The 17883-nt window shown below is 51.2% G+C and overlaps 2 protein-coding genes across 7 annotated transcripts in view; one reads left to right on the forward strand and one right to left on the reverse strand.

Annotated features, from left to right (window-relative positions):
• Window positions 1-11946, forward strand: part of EIF2D (eukaryotic translation initiation factor 2D) — a 40648-nt gene extending 28702 nt beyond the window's left edge. For 3 of the 5 annotated variants that reach the window (XM_081112801.1, XM_081112799.1, XM_081112802.1), the window contains 8 exons: window positions 541-586; window positions 1008-1111; window positions 1233-1382; window positions 1743-1832; window positions 2905-3000; window positions 4140-4260; window positions 6305-6479; window positions 7845-8047. In XM_081112801.1, coding sequence (XP_080968927.1) covers window positions 541-586; window positions 1008-1111; window positions 1233-1382; window positions 1743-1832; window positions 2905-3000; window positions 4140-4260; window positions 6305-6479; window positions 7845-7915 — 853 coding nt within the window. In that variant the 3' untranslated portion in view covers window positions 7916-8047. Of the gene's footprint in view, window positions 1-540; window positions 587-1007; window positions 1112-1232; window positions 1383-1742; window positions 1833-2904; window positions 3001-4139; window positions 4261-6304; window positions 6480-7844; window positions 8048-8077; window positions 8205-10923 lie in introns of those variants that run through there. The other 2 variants (XR_013997191.1, XM_081112800.1) reach the window with 2 other exon arrangements.
• RASSF5 (Ras association domain family member 5) overlaps window positions 10158-17883 on the reverse strand; it is a gene marked incomplete at its 5' end in the record, with an annotated part of 76279 nt that continues 68553 nt past the window's right edge. For both annotated transcript variants that reach the window (XM_081112803.1, XM_081112804.1), the window contains 4 exons: window positions 10158-12360; window positions 13766-13881; window positions 14572-14869; window positions 15803-15913. In XM_081112803.1, coding sequence (XP_080968929.1) covers window positions 12208-12360; window positions 13766-13881; window positions 14572-14869; window positions 15803-15913 — 678 coding nt within the window. In that variant the 3' untranslated portion in view covers window positions 10158-12207. The remainder of the gene's footprint in view (window positions 12361-13765; window positions 13882-14571; window positions 14870-15802; window positions 15914-17883) is intronic.

A 17883-nucleotide genomic window follows, 5' to 3' on the forward strand; every position in this document is an offset into this window, starting at 1 on the left:
CCAGTACAGTGGCTATTCAAGTTTAAATTAATTAAAATGAAGAGTTTAAAATTTAGTTCTTCAGACACATTAGTCCAGGGGTGGGCAAATGTGACTTTTTGACTCGAGGGCCACAATGGGTTCTTAAACTGGACCGGAGGGCCGGAACAAAAGCATGGATGGAGTGTTTGTGTGAACTAATATAAATTCAAAGTAAACATCATTACATAAAAGGGTATGGTTGTTTTTTTTTAGTTTTATTCATTTCAAACGTGCCGCCGTAGTTTGCCCACGGCTGCATTCGTCACATTTCAAGTGCTTAATCGCCACACTTGTAGAATAATAGTGAACATTCCATCTTCACAGAGGGGTCTGTCGGACAGTAAAGATCTAGAGTAGCCTGGAGCGTGTCCCACTTCGAGGCCACCGGGCAGAGCTCTGGCACTGCAGCCTCTTTCTGAACATGGGGGAGGAGCGCTCAGGAAAAGGCCTCCCTCAGCGCAGGCAGGTCCCACCACTCTGGCTCTGTTAGCTTAACTTGCCTTTTCCATCTGCCATCAGCCCTGAAGGACGGCAACTGGACATAAAGAAGTCGAGCTACAAAAAAGTAAGCAGGCCCTTCTCTGCACACCCACAGAGTTGTATTGGGGCACACATGGCATGAGCTGGGTGGGCAGGGGAAGCCCGTTGTCCAGGGCTGAGGCTGGAATTAAACTTTTAATTCCAGATATAAGGTGGGGGCGGGGAGAAAACTCCCTGGGCTGAGGCAGTGGGTGGACCTACTCCCTTCTCTCCTCCTCACCCTTGGATATCTGGTCAGAGTTCGGAAAGGCTTCACCATTTAGTCTGTAGCAGCTTCTCACCCCCTGAGCCTCTGGGTGGGGGCCTCCCAGTTCCTAATTTGATGAGAGCAGGGACTGTCCCGTGTTCTTCCCCAGGACCTGCCTAGCTCGGTGTCTGGCACATCCTAGGTGCTCAGTGTGTGCAGAAGTGACAAAGTCCCCTCCCACTGGCCCTCTCTCCCTTAGCTCTCTAAGTTCCTGCAGCAAATGCAGCAGGAGCAGATTATACAGGTCAAGGAGCTGAGCAAAGGGGTGGAGAGCATTGTGGCTGTGGACTGGAAACACCCCAGGTGAGTGCAGGGGGCCTGCTCACCGTAGCTCAGCTGGCCCTGGGGCACCGGGGCCATGGACTGGGACTTGCAGACACACTAGTATAAAATGTGTTTTTTCTTTCCTTCTGCTGGGTTTTAGGATCACATCTTTCGTCATACCTGAGCCCTCCCCGACCTCCCAGACTATCCAGGAGGGTAGCAGGGAACAGCCCTATCACCCTCCAGATATAAAACCCCTCTACTGTGTCCCAGCCAGCATGAGCCTGCTCTTCCAGGAGTCTGGCCACAAGTGAGTTTTTGGAGAGCAGCCCTTCTCTGCCTGCTTGGTGTTCTGGCCTGAAGTCCTCTCCGCCTGAGTAGTAATCTTCTGTGACTGGCAACACCTTCCCTGCCCTGTCCTCCCTTTCCCCCAGGTCCAGCTCAAGCTTCCTTCCCAGAAAGTGTCTCTGGACTAAATGAATGAGAGTAGGTCTCTCCCTTTTCTACCTGTAATCACTCCTTACATGGCCCTACTTACTACCTCGGTCAGGACGAGGGAAGAAAAGAGGTTGAAAAGCTGGGAAAGCACGCTGCTGAGCAGGGAGTGAGTCCTGGTGTTTGCAGGCTGTCTCCTGGCACACCATGAATTAACCCCCCACTTCTCACCCAGGAAGGGGAGCATTCTCGAGGGCGGTGAGGTCCGGATGATCATCATTAACTACGCCAAGAAAAACGACCTGATTGATGCGGACAACAAAAAGTGAGTGGATCGGGAGGAGGCTGTCTGTGTTGTTAGTGTTCATCTTTAGCGGACTCAGACAATTTGTGGAGGATGTCGGGATGGAGGGCCATATAGAAATAATCAAGACCAGCGTTCTCAACCATGGGCTGTGGACACCTGGTTATTGTCGAGGCCTAGGGTGTTGGGTTCCATATTTGATGTCAACATTGGCTGTAGACTGGGAAGTATGATCTCATACCTACCTACTACTGATTTTCAAATGGCAGGTGCTTACTGTGAGTGATAAAATGTAAACTTTAAAGAATTATCATAGCTTTTTGGTCTTTTTTTAAAAATATATTTTTATTGATTTCAGAGAGGAAGGGAGAGGGAGAGAGAGAGAGAAAAACATCAGTGATGGGAGTATCATTGATCGGCTGCCTTCCGCATGCCCCCCACCTGGGATCGAGCCTACAACCCAGGTATGTGCCCTTGACTGGAATCGAACCCGGGACCCTTCAGTCCACAGGTTGATGCTCTATTTACTGAGCCAAACCAGTTAGGGCTTCTGTTTTCGTGGTAAGTGGATACAGAAAAACTACTAAGTGAAAAGCATTCCATAATATTTATTTTTAATTTTTATTGATTTCAGAGCGGAAGGGAGAGGGAGAGAAACATCAGTGATCAGCTGCCTCCTGCACTCCCCAGACCCCAGGCTTGTGTCCTGACGAGGAATCGAACCGTGACCTCCTGTTTCATAGGTCAATACTCAACCCGTGAGCCACACCAGCCGGGCTTATTTTTACTTTTAAAAGACATCCATATGATCAAAAGGTTGTACTGGCCTACTCATAGTTAGCTAGTAAGCAGAGCTGAGCCAAGACTCCTGGTCTTCAGTTTTCCCCATCCCGCTTTCCCCCCACAGCCCGCTTCTCCCTTGTTCTGGGAAAGCATACTTGCGGGGTGCATTGTTTCATGGAGTGTGGTCCCATTTTGATTCTAGTAATCCTGGCTAAAACGGGTGTTATGATAAGAGGTGAATTCTGAGCTGGGCCCCTGAGAAGGGGCGAGGCTAGGACTTCTCTATTAATAGCCTCTTCTTTCCCTTTAGTCTTGTGCACTTGGATCCCATCCTGTGTGACTGCATCTTAGAGAAAAGTGAACAGCACACAGTCATGAAGCTTCCATGGGACAGTCTCCTGACCAGGTAATGGGGAAGACCACCCCTCTCCCTAGTACCTAGCACAGTGGTCGGCAAACTCATTAATCAACAGAGCCAAATATCAACAGTACAACGATAGAAATTTCTTTTGAGAGCCAAATTTTTTAAACTTAACAATGTACCTACCTATATAGTTTATTAACTTAATTAGGGTACTCCTAAGGCTTAGGAAGAGCCACACTCAAGGGGCCAAAAAGCTGCATGTGGCTCGCGAGCCGTAGTTTGCCGACCACGGACCTAGCACATTGAACTTTAGAATTGTCACTGTCTTCGTTTCTGACTTTCTTTCCATAATTCATACCCTGTCAGTCTAAATAAACACAGGCGTGGGTAATTCTCATGAGCCAGCACAATAGAGGAGAACTTGAGAGGGAGAAAGAAGAAGGAACTGTCTTAAGTCTTTCAAAGGAAAGGTTCTTATACTCTTTCTTTTCACAGAATCAAAACTGAAAAGAACTTGTGTCAGGAGTTTGCAGACGTACGGCTGCGGGTCAGGTCTGGCCTGCTGCCTGGTTCTGCAAACAAGGCTTTATTGGCGCTCAGACACACCCATCGATTTATGTGTTGTCCGAGGGCTGCTGTAGTGCCACAGTGGCAGAGTCGAGTGGTTGCAACAGCGACCACATGGCCCTTAAAGCCTCAAATATGTACTGTCTGACCCTTGATAGAAGTTTGTCAAAACCCATGTATGTCATAGCAAAGAGAAAAATCTGGCTAAAGGAGAAATTCCTTGTGGTAAAGGCATTCTGTAACGTGCATCATTGCAACATGTCAGAGATGTGACACTTCACCAGCCGGGGTAAGGTAGAGTGTTCAGACGGGTAGAAATCCATAAAGAAGCCTGGGCAGACTCTCTGAAGGCCAGGCCAGTGGGCGGGGCTCATGTCGCTGAAGTTCCCTTCCCCGAGTATGCAATGGGTCTCAACTTCGGTCGCACCTGGGGAGTTTTAAAATACAGATACACTTGGTTAGTTTCTGATTTCAGTGGTCGGGGAGCAGCTCCCGAGGTGATTGGAGTGATTCTCACGTGCAGCCAAGGGCAAACCGCTGCCGGCTGGTGGTGGGGAGCGAGGGATGGTTCCTGTTGGCTCTGTCAGCCCACAGCTCACTGACGCCCGTTTCAGGTGTTTGGAAAAGCTGCAGCCTGCCTATCAAGTGACCTTTCCCGGACAAGAGCCCATTGTGAAGAAAGGCAAAATCTGCCCCATTGACATCACCCTAGCACAGAGAGCTTCCAATAAAAAGGTAATTTTTAAAAAGACACAATATTTGAAAATGGTGATTTAATGTTCCAGCTAAGTTCTGGCCTCTCTATCTAATGAGATTGGCCTCAAACACCTCAGAGGTGATTGATGAAACACCCATGTGTGTGTGACTGGGCTGGGCCGCATAGAAAACGGGCAAAGCTGACCCCTCACTGCCCTCTAGGATTTTGTGCCAGGAAACTGGCCAGAGCCTGGTTCCAAAGGTAAATAAGATTTTTTTGTCTTAAAGGCTTTCAGGTCTTATTCATTCCGTTATCTCGTGGGCCTTGCTCAGTGAAGGTAACTTGTAAAGAATTGCTAAGGAACGGACTGTGTTTAGTTTGGCCACACAGAGCCTTGGGAAGCTGTCCTGGGGAAAAGGTGTGCACGTTCTGTGTGCCTCGAGAAGACAGCAGGATGGCTGGGCGGGAGTCCAAGAAGACAGACTTGGGTTCAAAATAAATAACCTTCTAGTTGTGCAGGGTTATGAGCGTGGGCTTCAGGATTAGAGACCTGGGTTCAAACGTGGCCGTTGCTTGACCTTGAACAAGTTATTTAATGTCTTTTTGCCTAAGTTTCCTTATGTAAAAAGATGGGAATAATACCTACCTGAGCAGGCACCATGAGGATCAGCGAAGGAATATCCACGGGGGAACCACGTAGAATAGTACTTGGCCTATAAGCATTCAGTAACTGAGAACCAATAATAATAGCCTTAATAATTAGGCATTAGTCAGTTTCTTGAGCATACAATTTATGTGCCAGACTTTGTACTGAGCAGTGTGTGTATGGTCTCTCCCTTGATTTGTTTTCTTTTATGATTTAAAAAAAAAAGCCCTTATGTTTTGGAGGTACACACTGAAATGTTTGTGTATGAAGTGATCTGATGTCTGGGAGGGTTTGCTTTAGAGCAGCGGTTCTCAACCTTCTGGCCCTTTAAATACAGTTCCTCATGTTGTGACCAACCATAAAATTATTTTCATTGCTACTTCATCACTGTAATGTTGCTACTGTTATGAATTGTAATGTAAATATCTGATATGCAGGATGGTCTTAGGCGACCCCTGTGAAAGGGTTGTTCGACCGCCAAAGGGGTCGCGACCCACAGGTTGAGAACCGCTGCTTTAGAGCAATAAAAGAGTGGGGAGTGGATGGGGACGTGAATCAGGTTGGTTATGATTTGATAACTATTGAAACTGGTGATGGGTATGTGGGAGCTCCTCATACTATTCTGCTTTGCTTTCTGCTTAAAATTCTCCATAATGAACACACTTTTAAAAAAAGTGTACTATATTATATACACTGAGTGGCCAGATTATTATGACCATCTGACGTTTGTAGGCAAATTAGCTATAATTTCACGCTGAAGTTGCTAGAGGGCCAGACCATTATAAACGTCTGAATAGCACAACATACCTACGTATCGTTGCTGATCACGTTCATCCTATCATGTTGATGGCGTATCCCAGTAGAGATGGCTTCTTCCAACAAGACAATGCGCCATGCCATGGTGCTCAGATTGTACAGGAGTGGTTTCAGGAACATGAGGGAGATTTTACCTTGCTTAGGTGGCCCCCACAATCACCAGATCTCAATCCAATTGAGCATTTGTGGGATGAAGTTAAAAGAGCCATCAGGCAGCTGGTTCCACAACCATCAAATCTCACAGAACTGGACAGTGCTATTCATCAGGCATGGTGTCAGATTCCTCGCATCACCTTTCAACATCTCGTGGAGTCAATGTCAAGAAGAACTGCCGCAGTATTGAAGGCAAAAGGTGGCCCAACGAAGTACTGATGGGGTGGTCATAATAATCTGGCCACTCAGTGTACGTGGGATAGAAAATATTTATCCCACTAAATATATAACACATATATTAGATGAGCTAGAAAGACTCAACTTAGAAGTACAAAAATAAAATATTTGGATGAAAAGACACCATGGTTGCAGGGATGATGAACATAGTGGGTGATGAGGCTGCTAGCAGGCCCTCTGGAAGAAGGGCACGTGTCTGGACCCATCATCAGTCTTTGTCCTCTCCCTAGGTGACTGTGGTCCGGAATTTGGAGGCCTACGGTCTGGACCCATGCACAGTGGCTGCCACCCTGCAGCAGCGATGCCAGGCTAGCACCACTGTCGCTCCTGCCCCTGGGGCCAAGGACAGCCTACAGGTTCAGATCCAGGGAAACCAGGTCCACCACCTCGGCCGGCTGTTGCTTGGTGAGCATCTCCTCTGAAGAAGCAGAGACACTGATCTCTCTTGGCGAAAATCTTCCCATCCTCTGTAGATGGCCATAGGGTTTTTACCAGCCAGCAAGAGGTGGAGCTAATGTTTGAACTAGACTCTTTGGCCCCAAATTCAATGTTCCTTCCACCACCCTTTGGAGTAGTTTTCTCCCAGGTCCTTCCCTTTTTATAAGCATTGTTGGGCACCCCAACTGCTAGGCACTAGCGGGGCTTTTAGCAGGTATGACCTCTCTTGATCGTAATGAAGCTGCAGAACGGGTTCTGTTTTGCAGATGAGGAAACTGAGGTTCTGAGCGGTTCAGTGCCTTGCCCTGAGATAGTCAGCTGTTGGCTGCTGTAGCTGGGCTCTGAACTTTGCTTTGTCCGACTGTAGAGCAAGCGTCAAACTCGCGCGAGTTTGACATGCTGGCTGTAGAGCCAAGTTCTGTCGACCAACTCTGGGTCACACAGCCTCCAGTCTGGCCTCAATTCAAGCCGTCTTCTGCCTGAGTCAGCTTCTAAAACAAATGTGCTTACATCACTCTCCTCTAAAGTTATTTTTGCCTCTTTAGTGCGCTCAGAAACAAGGCCCTCCCAGGCCTCAGCCGCTGGCCTCCTGGTGTGCCTCCCACAGCCAACTCCGCCTGACCCTAAAGGCTCAGTGGCCAGCTTAGGGGTCACGAGAAGCCTGTCTCAGAGCGTGTCCCATTTTTTTCTGTTTCCTAAAATTAGAGTTTGAAAAATTGCTAATGTAGCACTTTCCAACTGTATTTATAGTACTGGTTAGTGTCTGCAACTTGGCTAATTTTTTCTAATGTCTGAACTTCCTGCTGAGCATCTTAAGTCAGAGACCTTGCCCTTTTCATCCTTTAATCATGCTCAGGGCCTGGCACATAGTAAATGCTCAATAAGCAAATTTATTTTATGATAAGGCAGTAATCAGCAGTTAACTTTTATAATTGAGCCTTTTCAAGTGAAGAACCCTGTATGATTTGCTGAGACATATACAGAGGAAAACAGACACATTCTCTCATGAGACGGTTCTAAATGCCTGTAGTACAACTAGCAAGTAGCTATCAATGTGAAAATTACTGAAATTCACACGTACCTCCACATCTAGGAAAAACACTTCATCCCAGAAGGCTTCTGTAGGAGCTGAGCCTAAGCAGTGTAGGAGAGCAGATCCATGGTGGAAATGGTTTGAACAGAGGCTTGTCAACAGAATGAGCACCCAAGTGACGAGAGGGCCAGGAGGTAGCTGTGCGGGTTGGAGCCAAGGAGGGACCTTGTGAGACAGAGTAGGGGCTGTGGGAGGGGGAGTTGTGCCCCACTGACGAGTTCCTGTGTTTTGGATTATAGAAGAATATCAGCTTCCTCGGAAACACATCCAAGGCCTCGAAAAGGCCCCCAAGCCTGGCAAGAAGAAGTGACAGACTCTTGCTTCATGTGGTCGATCCCGTGGAATCCAGGTTCTGGGCTGCTCACTCATAGGAGTGTTTTCAGCTTTTGCAAATAAAAAATATATAATTCTTTACCAGAATAAATTTTTATTCTAATCTAAATCTGATTTCCCTCTTGTTTCCTCCACTCAGCTAAAATATACTAAATTTTCAAGCCAGGAGCCGTTTTACCCAACAGAAGAGGCTGGCGTGCCTTTCCGTTCAGGTTTGGGTTCTTCCCTGGTTCTCAAGCCCAGGCGGCCCACCAGAGTGCAGGCAGGTGAGGCCCTCCTGTTAGTTTGAAGTCCCTCTGACAGATAACCCACAGCCTCTTGCTCATCTATTCCTACTATCTAATTAGCCTCCCAGGCCAAAATAATCCTTCCCATCTCTAAGGGTTACTCATACAGAAAGCAGAACCCAGCTGTTTTGCCTGGGTTGATGACAAAAAAGGCAAGGACTGGCCCTGAATTACAGCAAAATTTAAACTCAATAAACAGGAAACGATAAAAGCACATCAGGACGTGGGTTTCTGTCTAGTGATTCTTCCCAGCGTTCGTTAGTGCACTGCCACTAGCAGTGGTAAACTGAGGTAGCTTCCTTACCGTGAAGGCTTATCAGGCAAATGCTTTCTGAACTTCCTAACTGGGGCTCCTGCTAATGTAGCTGGTTTTCAGAGGGGCCATGAGCTCCCTGAAACAGTACACCAGGTTTTGTTTGATCATTCTCCCAAGAGAGGTTACCAGGCGTTTGTCGCATTCCCAGTGGAACACTTAATGCTGAGAGAAGGTCCAGAACCATTGCCTTGGTCCCTGCTCAGTTCACGGATGTCACATCTGTGGCCGAAACTCTCCTGTAAAATTGGAGGGAGAAAGGGCTGAGCTGAATCCCTTTAGGGTTCTTTAGGTGGTATCATCAAAAAAAGTTATACTTCAACTTCTTTTTTTCTTTCTCATCTCACTTTTTAAAAGAAACAGAGATGCCCAGCTGGTGTTGCTCAGTGGTTAAGTGTCGACCTATGAACCAGGAGGCCATGGTTTGATTCGGTCAGGGCACATGCCTGGGCTGCAGGCTTGATTCAAAGTGTGGGACGTGCTGGAGGCAGCTGGTCAATGATTCTCTCTCATCATTGATGTTTCTCTCTCCTTTTCCCTTCTCTGAAATCAATAAAAATATAGTTAAAAAAGGGCAAACCAAAAAAAAAAGGGAACCCCCATCCCCTGCTTGTGGGAATGCAGATTGGTGCAGCCACTCTGCAAAGCAATATGGAGGTTCCTCAGAAAACTAAAAGTAGAATTACCATATGACCCAGCAATCCCACTTCTAGTGTTTATCTGAAGAAAACAAAAAAGCTAATTTAAAAACATATATGCACCCCTGTGTTCATTGCAGCATTATTTACAATAGTCAAGACATGGACGCAACCTAGGTATCTATCGATAGACAGCTGGATAAAGGCATAATACATATAATGAAATATTAGCCATAAAATCTTGCCACTTCTGACATGGATGGACCGAGAGGGCATCATGCTAAATAGACAAATACTGTATGATCTCACATATATGGGGAATCTACAAAAACAAACAAAACAGGAACAGACTCATAGATACAAAGATTAAACTAATGGTTGTCTGAGGGGAGAGAGAGGAGGGATGGATGACAAAGGTGAAGGAGAACGAGTTGTAAACTTCCAATTATAAAATGAATTCATGGGAATTAATGTACAACACAGGGAGTATAGTCAGTATCATAACTGCTTTGTACGGTTACGGATGGTTACTGGACTCACTGTATCGCTTTGAAAGGTATACAGTAGCAAATCACCATGCGTTGTACATCTAAAACTAGTATGTTGTGTGTCGATTATACTTGAATCATAAAAAATAAAACTGGAAGCAGAAAAAAGAAATAGAAGAATCATTGCTTACCTCAGTAGCTGGTCCTGGCGTTTAATCCTCCTCAGCTCCAGAACGCCCTTCTCTTTCTAACTCCACATCTTTCCTCCGCTGCTCTGGGGATGTCGAGTAGCCGGTCAGCTAGCAGCACTCTCCAGCCAGGTATTTGGACAGTTTCCTCAAGATCATTTGAACAGTAGCTTCACGCCTCTGTCCGCTGGCAGAAGAAAACCTGACACTGCCAAGAAGTGTGTGCTGTCTCGGTTCCCACCGCCCTCCCAGCTCCCAAGGTCCATGAGAAGGTCAAGTTCAAGGAAGAGGTCTCCAGTCTGAATCACTTTTACAACGAACTTTATTTTTTTAAACCCATATAAGAAAGACATTTAATGAGAAAATATCCTCAAAACACACACACTGGGAAACAGGAGGATAGAAGGCACTACCAGCAGTCACACCCTCCCCGGGGAGGGGGGGGTTCTTGGTCCATCCTGTTTTCGGAGGCTCGGACCCTGGGTCCTGGGTTAACTGTGCTTCAGATGAAGTCTGCGTTTTCCCGTAACGTTCTTGTTTCATAAACACCCCTATCTCTTCATACATAGTATATGCCTTTATGGTATACGTGTACATGAGTTTTGTTTTCTTTTCCAAAAATAAAGCAGCCACCCCCGTCAGGAGGTTCTCAGCAGCATTCACAGCGTTGCAGCAGGAGCCGTGCCTTCTATCCGTGGTAGAGACATGCAGCGTGAAGGGAAAGGACGCGGCCGCTCCCTGAACTACACAGCAGGAGGGAGGCTTTCCGGGGAGGGGGGGTGCTAAGGCTGAGCATGAGATGGCAGGCCATAGGGTTCTGTGATTAAAATCTCACGCTGCCAGCCCGTCTGGCTTCTGCAGCTCTGGAGACGAGCACAGTCTGTACGATGAAGGGTCAGCATTGCTTCTGGGACCAGGGCAGTGTGGGCTCAGCGAGGCTGCACGAGGAACCGAGGCTTGAACCAACCCCAGCGGGACTGGGGAAGGCAGAGGACGTCGAAGAAAGGGTCTCAGAGGCCGGAGACCTCTCAAAACCTGCCCTGCTCTGAAAGTTATGTCTTTCTCCTTCAGCACTGGAGTGTCTGCATCCGGCTACGTGCTCGCGCTGTGTGGCTGGTGTACTTACGTTTGGGCTGAAACAACGAGCCAGTACAAGTGAGAGCCCGGAACCTGACCCGCCCTGGCAATGTGGTTTGACATCTCTTCTGGGAATCAAAGCCCAGGAACTTCGATGGGAAGAAGGCTTGACCCTGACCCCTGACCCCACAGGGAGAGGGAGGGCTCTCCGGGCCTTGTCTCCCACACCGCTGTGGCCCACTTCCTGGCGGGAACAAGCCAGCTGCAAAGCTTCCGACAAGCTCCCTGCTCCCGTCTCTCTGGAAACAAAAAGGCACTGAGGTCAGTGGGGAGGTCAGCGGGAGGTCAGCGGGAGGCCAGCCCCACGCTCGCTGAGCGCAGTGCCGCTGGCCGCTGGCCGGCCCGTGCTGCAGAACACACAGGACCACGTGGCTGGGTGGGATCCTCTGGCAGCACCAGATTCCATGCCCCCACCCAGGAGAGGCCGTGCTGGAGGCCCAGGGCCAAGGCAGCCAGGCCTCCCCGTCCTCTCGCTGGTGGAAAGCTGCAGACACTCGGACACGTTTCTCCGCAAGCTCTTTGGCTTCCTCTGGCTGCCTGATTGCCGTGCTAGCAGGAGATGTCTAAAATGGCGAGTAGCCGGTTTCCTTGGTGGAAACACGAGGACGATGGCCGTATAAATACAGTTGTAACTGAAGAACAAACAGTTGTTGACAAAGACGCGGCGAAGCACCACACACACGCAAGTGTACATCTGCCTCTGGGCTCACATGTGCACAGGCTCCGGCGATGAGGGCCAGGACCAGGCCGCAGCTTCCCCAGAAATCTCTGAGCCAACCTCAGCCCTGGTACTTCTGACCCGGGGCCAGTGCGGGACAGTCCTTTTATGAGCATCATCCTGCTTTCGGGAACTTAGCTCAGACCTGTTAAAGGAATATGCTACAGCTTTTAACTCATAAATAAGATCCTGTGGGCGGCACGTAAAGGAGAAATAAAGGAGGCAACTATTTGGTTTGTGAAAGGCTTGCAGGTTGCGGGAGGACGCCGGTTGCTCTTGGCACAAGTGCCACTTGGCAGGTGCAGACAGGCGCTGCGCGGCCGTGGGCAGGACCCAGCCCCGTGCACACACGTGCCCATCAGAGGCTGCGCCGCATCTGGGCCTGCTGGTGGGCACACATGCATCCCTCAGAGGTGTCCTGAGAAAAAGTGTCTGTTGCAAAATAATAATTAATAATAAAAATAAATCCGTGGGCGCTGGGAGCGAGGAAGCAGGACCGGTTAGCCAGGTTGGCCTTGGGACTCTCTCAAGGCCTCCTCCAGTTTCTGCCTAAACTTGTCGTACTTCTTCTGCACTTGTTGGATTTTGTCCTGCTCTTCTTTTTCCAGGATGGTTAGGAAGTTCTGGAGCTCGGGGATGGAAAAGGCATCCCACTGCGAAGCGAGAGGGAGATGCAGGGAGAAAACGAATAGGAGACGGGTTAGAAGTCGCCCGACCCGAGGGGCCCTGCTGCCTCAGGCTCACAGCTGCGCACAGTCCGCTACTGAACAGGCAGGTGCAGTGAGCAAAGCTTGGCTTTCCCATGTCATGTTAGCAACACATTTTCAAATCCTCATATATCACCAGCAAGAAGTTATCCATGAGCCGATTATCAATATTATCAGTCAATAATCTTAAATGTTCTCTGTAGCAGCTGAGATCTTAACAGGGCCCCAGCTGGTCTGCTCCAGCTGTCTGTGGGGTGACAGTAGGCTCCCCACATGCAGAACCTCAACATTTGGAGGAGAGCTGGACTTGGGCTCAGCAGGCTGGATTTCAGCCTGAATCACCCTGTGACCTTGAGCTCGTCACCCCACCCTTCTCAGCCTGTTTCCTCATCTGCTGGCAGGGCAGATAATGAGAGAACATAACCCACAAAGCTCTGCAGAGCCTCGCTGGCCCAGGCCTGCCCGGACGGGACCTGGCTTCTCAGGCTGAGGCCCCTGGGGGGCAGGGGTTTGGACTCCTCAATTCTTGGAGCACATAGGAGTTGTGAGGTTCACCTGGTTCCCTCCCCACATTGCATAGATAGAAAACAGGTCCACACAGGGAAGGTGGAGTAACCACGGTCACAGAACTTGAGGCGGCGGAGCCAGAAGCAGAGCCCAGGCCTCGGAACCCCAGGCCTGCGAGCTGTCCCCTGGGCCAGCGGTGCTCCAGCCTTTCCAGTGGAACACTTTTCCCAACAACCAGACCTGCCTGGGTGACGTGACAGAGAGAGAAGGGACAGAGCCCCACTTGTCTAGATCCCCAAATCTCCAAAGGGACCCCAAGACTGCTCTGCCAAGCCCTAGGCCTCCACTGAGCACAGTGTGACAAACACTCTCCGTCACAGGTCTCCGCCTTCCCAGCGTCCCAGGCCCCTGGGGGCACCTCTCTGGGTTCCACCCGTTTATACCACCAGAGTCCTCTAGGGGGAGCGAGGTCAGTGTTTAAGAACCAGGGGAGACAAAAGGCTCAAACACCTCTCTATGGTGCTTGCTGGGCCCTCAGGCCACCCTGGAGCGAAACCACCTGAGCTTACCCAGGGAGTTGCCAGTGCCCGTCCATCTGAGCTCTCAGAAATGAAGCCCATGAAATCCTCTTTCCACAGCCCTTGCCAGACGCAGGCCCGGACTTGCCTCACCCTGGGCCCTGCCAACCTGGCTTACACCCTGAACCTGGGCCCCGCACTCACCCCAGCTCAACTCCTCAAGCCATTTTCCTGCCACACCTGTGCTGGGCAGTGAGGACATACCCCTGCGCCACCCGCGGTGCCCTGGGGCTGCGTCTGTGCAGCTGCGAAGGGCCCAGGCCTACCTCCACCTCTCCGGTCTCGTTCTCCTTGAGCACAAAGCTGAGGACGTCCGTGTCGGGCCCGGCCAGCAAGCGCAGGTAGAGGGGGCAGTCGGCCACGGAGAGCTTCTGGAACAGCACTGCGAACAAACCGAGAGCGGGGCTGGGGCTGGGCCGGGAGGGGGGCGGGCCCTGCTTGGGTGGGGAACTGGACAGAGTGGTGCTGGTAACAGATGGAGTGGTCCTTTCAACCACAGAATGAACCTGACAAGGATACATGCGGAGTGCCTGGCCGCGGTGGCTCAGTGGTTGAGCGTTGACCTATGAACCAGGAGATCATGGTTCGATTCCCTGTCAGGGCACATGCCCGGGTTGTGGGCTCGATCCCCAGTAGGGGGCGTGCAGGAGGCAGCTCTCTCATCATTGATGTTCCTATCTCTCTCTTCCTCTCCCTTCCTCTCTGAAATCAATTAAAACAACAACAACAAGAATACACGGGGAGTAACCTTTCATCTCTGGTGTGAGGGGGAAGCATGTTTCCATTTACATCATCTCCCAAAAGATTAGGAGCAGTGGGGCGGGTTCCCTCTCATCCCAGATTAGGAGGTGGGAGCCTGGGTGTGGGTTTCCTGAAGTCACATCTGGAGCGAGGGACACAGGGAGGGCATCAGCTCCCACCCAGCACACGTGGGCCACAGACCTGCTGCACGCGGATGGCCTGGCCTCACGGTGGTGCGGGAGAGGCCCACCCCTCCCCCAGGCCTGGCGGGTTAGTGGGGGCACAGACAGTTAGGAAGGCGGTCTCTGGGGCGGAGCCTCCACTCTCATACCTTGCCCGTCCTTGTGTATCCGCTTAAAAAGTGCAAACTTCTGGGGATTGTCCACGACCATGAACTTCTTGAGCAGCCCCTGGATGACCTCGCTGACCGTGGTGGTGCTGCTGATGTGCAGCTGCTTGATGGCATCGAGCGGCAGGTAGAAGGACGTCCGCTTGTCCGTGGTGGCCGCCAGGTTCACTTCCTTGATGGCGTCGTAGATGGACTGGGGCCGGATCCCAGCAGGTACCGTCACCGGCCGCCGAAGTTTCAAATGCACTTTGATGAAACCTGTGTAGGTGCCGTCTTCACTCTGCCCGTCGGGGAACAGCAGATGGGGTCAGGGCAGGTCTGTCTGGCACGGTCCTTGCCGCTGCCCCGGGGCCCAGGGGCTGCACTTCACCTCGGGCAGCCCCCCACCTGGCTCCCTGAGTTCCTTCCTGCCTCCTTTAACCTAGGGGTGCCCAGTGGGCCCCAAGAAGGCCCACGGTATGTAGCTACCAGAAAGGATATTTGGAGCAGCTGTAGCTTTGTCCCAGAGCTGCCTGCCCCAAATCTGCCACCAGCCAGATGTCGATTGCCTTAGGCAAGTACCCTCTCTAAGAGGCAGGGTCTGAGCGGCCTCTTTCTAAAACCCACAGCCTGTAAGACAAACCCAGGCCCATCTGTGACTGGATTTCCTGGGGCCTCATTTGGTTGAAGCCCCAAAAAACCAACTGCTGCCAGTCACCAGCAGGGGGCAGGGTTCTCCTGCTTTCTCCTCCCCTCCCCACTGAAGATGGACTTTCTGAGCCTGGCACAAAGTGGGCACCCTCCCTCCCCCTCCTGAGCTCTGTCCAACCCAAGGGAGCCTCCCCAGACACAGCCTGTACCTGTGCAATTAAGAGGGGCTGCGAACACCCCTTGTCCAGGGCTTCCTGGGGGCCAACCTATGCCAGGCCCTCGGTCACTGTATCTCCCTTTTACCGTAAAACTCGGAGAAGTTAAAGTCTCCCAAAGTCACAAGTGAACAAGTGGAAGAGCCAGAGATGGGATCTGTGTCTGACTCTAAAGCCCATTCCATTTCTCTAAAGGACGGGGCCCTGGCAGTCCAGGCTGTCTGCCTTCCACAGCCCCCGAGGCCCCCAGAGGCCAGAAGAAAAGGGACGTCGAGCGGGGAGCCCCAGAATCCAGAGGGACTGCAGAGGAGCGAGACGGGAAGGGAGTGTGGAGAGGCCTGGGGGCACGGGTGGGCAGGCCCGCTCACCAGCTTCATGCCCAGGCAGTTCTTCTCACGGCTGTTGTAGCTGGCGATCTGCTGCTTGATCTCCTCCAGTGTGGGCGGGCGCCGCAGCTCCTCCGCGGGTTTACAGACATTCTGGAACAGACACAGAGGTGAGCGTGGGTGTACGTGTTCTCGGGATTCAAAGGGGAACGCCACGCCCTCCCGAAGGCCTCTGACCAGCAGAAGCCAGCAGCAGCCCCACACAGTGACAACGGATGGCGGGATGCATCTATCTGCTGAGCCTGGCGCTATTACTACTGTCCGCTGCTAAGGTTTCCACAGCAGCTGCAAGAAAAACGGGCCCTCACGCTGTCTGTCTGACTGTGGCAGCCAAGAATAAACAGGGAATACAGGAAAACACATGCAGTTTCTGCAACTCAGAAACAACTCGGTAAGCAGTGAAGAGCCCGTTTTACTCCACAGAAGAATCTAAAATATGAGTTTACGAGAGAAATATTGAAAAGTCACTCCCCTTCACCCTTGCCCTCTGATTGATTACACTTTTTCAGGGTTGAAACTAATTAAAACCCAGCCAGTGAGTTCTTTTATTAAAAAAAAAAGCACGGATTTAGGGTAGAAACAGAGGTCATATCCCAGCTGTGCCATCGCCTCGCCCACCACCCCTGGGGAAGTAACTGCAATCTCCCTCAGCCTCAGTCTCCCCATCTGTGAAATGGGAGCACTACCTCTCCCTTGGGCTTGTTGCGAGAACAATGTGAAAGTGCCCGTCCCACAGGCATCGACTTTGAACTCTGAGAATCAGCAGAGCTCCTTTGCTGACGAAGGGCTGCTATGGAAAAGATGCTTTTAGATGCTATGGGAGATGCAAAGAAATGCAAACATGCTCCATCTCCTCAGGGAAGTAACAACAGAGGTGGAGAGACCTGAATGTGCATCGATGCAGCATGTGCCGACCGAATGACAGCAATTCTCCCGGGGCCAGAGGTCCGAGGGCACAGGGACATCAGCTCAGGCCCCAGTCAAAGGAAGTAAGTGCATATTTGTCAATGAGTGAGTGAAGTGGTGGGGCCGGGGCTGTGGCCCTCTATGATAATTGAGGGGATAAACCTCCTCCGCTGGGGCGGAGGGACACCCCGCACTCACTCAGCACCGGCTCTGTGCCTGCACTCGGCGTGCATTACCTCATTGAATCCTCATGAACCCAAACTCTGCAAGACAGTGTATTGCCCATTTCACAGGCAGACCACGGAGAGTAAGAGGTTAGTGACCTGCCTAAAGCCGCAGCCAGTGTGTGCAGAACTGGAAGAAAAGCCCAGATCTGTTCTGTGGTGCTCTTCCTATGACGTCATGACTTCTTCTCATCTCCCCCCCACCCCCGGGAAGGTAAAGGGCGGACGGAGCTGAGGTGATGGAGGTCAGTGATCTTCACACCCTGGAAGTGGTCCCGGGTGAATTCTGGGTCCAAGCAACTCGGTCCCTCAGTCACCCCCCCAGATTTCTCTCAAGTTCATTGTCAGCCACCGTCCCAGTCTTTCCTCATAGTCTGAGTGTGGCTGGGAGTGCAGGAGCCAGCATTTGGGGGAACAAATGACTAAGTAGAAGGTTGGTTGGTCAAAACCCACCCAGAATTGGCCTGATCTTAGAAATCTACCCAATCCAGGGAAGGTCAGGGTTCTCTTTTGGCCAAGGGGGCCGAGGGGGACAGGTGGCGGTGCTCTCTGGGCTGCCTCCCTAACACCATCCAACACCGTGCCGTGGGCGTCGGGTTTGGCTGGGGAATTCACAGCCCTCGGCCACCACATCACCACCCCGTGAACACCACGGGCACCCACAGCAGAGCCGGACCTGCCCCCTCCCTCAGCAAGCTGTCCCGTGGGGGACACGCCACACTCAGCAGCATCCATCACTTCCTCCTCTCACTTTCCGGTCCCACGGAGCCCATAACATGCCACGCTCAGTGGCTGCCAAGGAGCGCTGGTGTGGCCCCTCACCCTCTGCACGGAGGCGAGTGACAGCCCTTGTCTGTGACGGCATCTTCCCTTGGCCTGTCCTCCCCCCGCTGTGCCCCGCGCTTTCACACGCCTGTCTCACATACTACATAC

Source organism: Myotis nattereri (genome assembly GCF_964212035.1).
Source record: "Myotis nattereri genome assembly, chromosome: 18".
Taxonomy (NCBI): domain Eukaryota; kingdom Metazoa; phylum Chordata; class Mammalia; order Chiroptera; family Vespertilionidae; genus Myotis; species Myotis nattereri.